General features: G+C 41.3%; 1 protein-coding gene across 1 annotated transcript in view; it reads right to left on the reverse strand.

The window, feature by feature from the left end:
- Positions 1–2,393: 2,393 nt before the first annotated feature.
- Positions 2,394–4,218, reverse strand: part of LOC122362753 (neuroplastin-like) — a 7,441-nt gene continuing 5,616 nt past the window's right edge. Inside the window, exon 5 of the mRNA XM_043264315.1 lies at positions 2,394–3,419. Coding sequence (XP_043120250.1) covers positions 3,138–3,419 — 282 coding nt within the window. The 3' untranslated portion in view covers positions 2,394–3,137. The remainder of the gene's footprint in view (positions 3,420–4,218) is intronic.

Here is a 4,218-nt window from a genome sequence, read left to right on the forward strand (position 1 = left end):
TTCATGTTTGCGGTTGCCAGATGTCAAGAGATTAAATCCTCCAATCAAAGCTTTTCTTCCCAGTTCATGTTTGCGGTTGCCAGATGTCAAGAGATTAAATCCTCCAATCAAAGCTTTTCTTCCCAATGTTTTACTTGATCCTTCCAACCTGGCAACCATGCCCACACGCGCTCTCTCTGCACTGAGAAAAAAAAAAATGCAGATGATCTAAATATACCAACAAACGTGCATGTTGGAGTTTAGCGATGTGTGATATTTTGCTCGAACGAAATAGCGCCGGTCGGTTTTATTTGACACGGTCATTTGCTTTGTTTGCTACGACTAAATCTGCAATCAAACCTCAGTGATGAACTGCGCATATTATAATCGAGATTCATATTCCGATATACTTGTGGTTGTGGTTATGCAATTTCCATGTCACAGTACAAATGTAATACGGTTGCTGCTTTAATAGAAATATCTATTTAATATTAGGGAAATCAAGAGGTTTAGCTTGTGAAATTGGTAACAACTTGTAGAGTTTTTTAATAATTATCATGAAACAAGATAATCCATGCAAGCTGACGTTTTCTCCGTTTTGCGTTTTTTTTGTTCAAGTGTAATAATTCCGATCTAGCAAAAGTGATAAAATGATTTTTGAGCTAAATGATCGTGATTATCAGTTTAACCATTATCATGCAGCTCGGAGTCATTATTTTGATGAAGGATCAAGACTTTTCCTTTGGAAAAACATGCACACAATCCCGGCAGTTTACTGCTAGACGCGTAAACAAACACTTACGTGGGAGAACGCCGGATCTGATGAAGAGACTAAATAAAACAGACGTGCGTTTAGTCGTAGCTGGAGTTAAGCTGAGCTCAATAAAAGCAGAGAGTGTAAGTCATGAGTTGTCAGTCACTAGAACGCGGTGCACACTGTAAAGGGTAGCGCCTGACCACCCCTGGCTCTGAGATACCCTTCTGTGGTTCTGCAAAGGTCAAATTAGCATGGAGCTATGCCTGACTGCATCCCTTTAGAGACTGTCACAGCCTCGACATGTTCAGAACGGAGCTGGTTTAGACCGACCGACTCGCCGGTTACTGTGAAGATCCCCGTCCTCTCCTGCTCTTCCCCCTGCGGCCACACTCTTAAAAATAACACTTCGTTATTGGCACCGAAGAACCTTTACTATTCATGAAACCCTTTCATTGCACAAATGGTTCTTTATAGTTTTTTTTGAAGGAACAGCTCACCAAAAAATAAACACATTCTTAAAATGTGCTCGCCGTCGGGCCGAGTTTGTGTCTTCATTAGATTCTCGCCAATTCTGAATGGGGGCCGTCTTAATCAGAGTCCAAACAGCTGATAAAAACATCGCATCGATCCACAAGTGATCCGCATCACTCCGGTCCATCAGTTAGCATCGTGAGAAGACGAGAGCTGTGTGTTCGAAAGAAACATATCCATCTTTAAAGGGTTTTTTAACTTAAACAATCGCTTCTGGACAAAATCCATACAAATGACTGACAAAGCAGCTTCCTAAACAAGACAGAAATCTGCAGATCAATCACCGTCTACGAACCAAAACAGCACTTAACAAATATGTGGGTGGATTTTGATGCAGGAGGCAACAAGAGATGAACATTTTCACTGGAGGAAGCGTTATTATGGATCACGATAGCCAGAAGCAATGCTCTGTACTTTAAAACGTCTTGATGGATTTGTTTCTTACAAACATGCAACTTTTGTCTTCTCAAGATGATGTAGGATTGTTATGATGTTTTTATCAGCTCGTTCCGACGGCACCCATTACTGAGCAAGCGCGACATTTCTCCAAATCTGATGAAGAAACAAACTCTTCTACATCGTAGACGACCTGGGTTTGAGGACACTTTCAGCAAAACTCTTTGGAACCCATAATACTTCTTCAACGGCACGGCCCTTTTTGGAAGCATTATTTCTGAAAGTGTGACAAAACTGATTTAAAACGAAAAGAAACCAGACAGTATTAGCGTTTCTGTTTCTCTTACTGAGACGGGAGAATTGTGCGCAGCTGACGACTGAATCAATTATTCATTAACTTTAAGCGTGTACAAATGTGAGGAGCTCCAGTGTTCAGATTTGTCTTTCTAGTGGAGGATCCGGTCTCACATTAAAACGTGGTCAAGCATAGAGGTCAGTATTTCCCAGTGGCTCTCCTCTGACTCAACACTCATGAATATTCACTGGCGCGACTACGCTAAGAGCCCCGTCCATAAATGACCCACTAACAACCTGCTTCAGAATACATTATTGATGGCGGCTTCGATGTTCAAAACAAAATATGGATTATTCCGCTTCCTTCTGTTCGTGTAGTACAACGTAGGGCTGCACAATTGTCTGAATATATAAGACCGCAGNNNTGAGAACATGAACGCAACAGGCCTATTAGTGTTCATCTAAATGGATGCTTTACTCGTGACCGTCACATGAAAATAAACGCTATTTCAAGAGAAATTTAGCAATTGCTGATTCTAATTCCATTTAGACATTTCAGACACGCAATACAGAAAAATCCTACAAATGTCGCATTCCTGCAGTGGTTGGGTTTTTGATTAAATGCTCGAAATAAGTTCGGCATTTAGCTAAAACGTTTTCATCTCGAGCATGAAATACACCAGTAACACTCCAATTATGATTTTTAAGCTTTGGTGTGTCTTGAAAAAGGTCTAAACGGGAAACTTTCCACTTACAAATATCGACAGAAGGAGGGGTTTTTTGTACTTTTTATTTAATTTTGTTTGTCGGCAGAAGCAGGCGATTTTGTTGTGAAGTTACCATGATGAACGAAGTATGTAAAAATTGCCACAGAGCGTATTTTGTCCAATAATAAAAAAGCCAAAGGAAAAATCCTATTGACTTTTTGTTCCAAAAACAAGTAGCTCATTATTCCTTGCCTCTATAGCTTTATAGGGAAGCTGTGCATGTAGTCACTACTTGACATAAAACCAAAACTGTCAGCCATAATTGTGCAGCGCTACATTTCTAGAATAATTCACTTCATTTTCTGATCTGCTGCCCAAACAACAGCACTTCGGGACGGTATTATATTTCAGCAGACGCCTCCGGGGAAATCGTACCGCAAGACTTTTTGCAAGTATTCTGTAAAAGCAGAGCGCTACTTACCATCTGGAACCTCGTCCGGCCTCTTGCGCTTCTCGTAAACCACAATGATGACCACGAGGATGATGATCTCGGCCAGGACGCCCAGGAAAGGCCACAGCGGGGCGAGGTGACTCCGCACCCTCAGGATGGTCATGGACTCTTTGGAGCCGATGATGTTGGAGGCGTTGCAGACGTACTCGCCCGGGTCTGTGCCGATGTCCAGACCGATGATACTCAGCTCCGTGAAGTTGTCTTTGTTGATGATGAAGAAGCGGCCGGTGCTGTTGTCGATGTCCTGTCACGACGAAATGAAGAGATTGACACGAATTCATCCAAATCATGACATCCTCTCATCGGTCTACGAAATCGATTTCAATGCGATTCCAAGCCGTGTCGCGAGGGAAATGAGTGAACGGTGGCGCGGGTTTCGCTTTTGGGGCGATCCGTTCCTTTAAATGACGTTTAAGGTTAATGCTTTTATTCAGCAAGGATGCGCTAAATTGAGTAATTACGACAAAAAAGTAAAAGCATGAAATATTTAGCAACACTAATAATTAGAAATGTTTCTTGGCCAGCGAATCAGTATATTGGGATGCTGTGCTAATGAGGCTGAAAGCTCACAGAAATAAATTATATTTTACGATATATTTACAAAGAAAACATGAACCAAAGATGGATATATATATACAGATGACTTGCTTACGTACAATGTAAGATCCCCGACCAACTTTCTTGCGCCACATCCACATAGGATGAGGGTATCCCACTGATTTGCAGTACAGCGTGGCATTTTCACCTTCTTTTTTGTTCTCGCTTCGTTTGTGGCCGATGATTTCAGGAGCAGCTGGGCAGAGACAGAAGAGCTTTCTGTTTGTACATACAACGCCATAAACATGTGATCAGGGCAATTGAACAAATGCAAAATCTCCTTTTGAAACGGGAAGTTGGAACGTGACAAATTAATATTATAACTAATAGGCGTTTTCACATCAAACGCAGCTTCTGATTAGACACTAGTATACTATTGTTTGTAATGCAATGTGCCGCTCTTCCATTTTTTGCTTTGATGATATCTAAATTAAGACATTTAACTT

This window comes from Puntigrus tetrazona, chromosome 18 (assembly GCF_018831695.1).
Source record: "Puntigrus tetrazona isolate hp1 chromosome 18, ASM1883169v1, whole genome shotgun sequence".
In the NCBI taxonomy this organism is placed as follows: domain Eukaryota; kingdom Metazoa; phylum Chordata; class Actinopteri; order Cypriniformes; family Cyprinidae; genus Puntigrus; species Puntigrus tetrazona.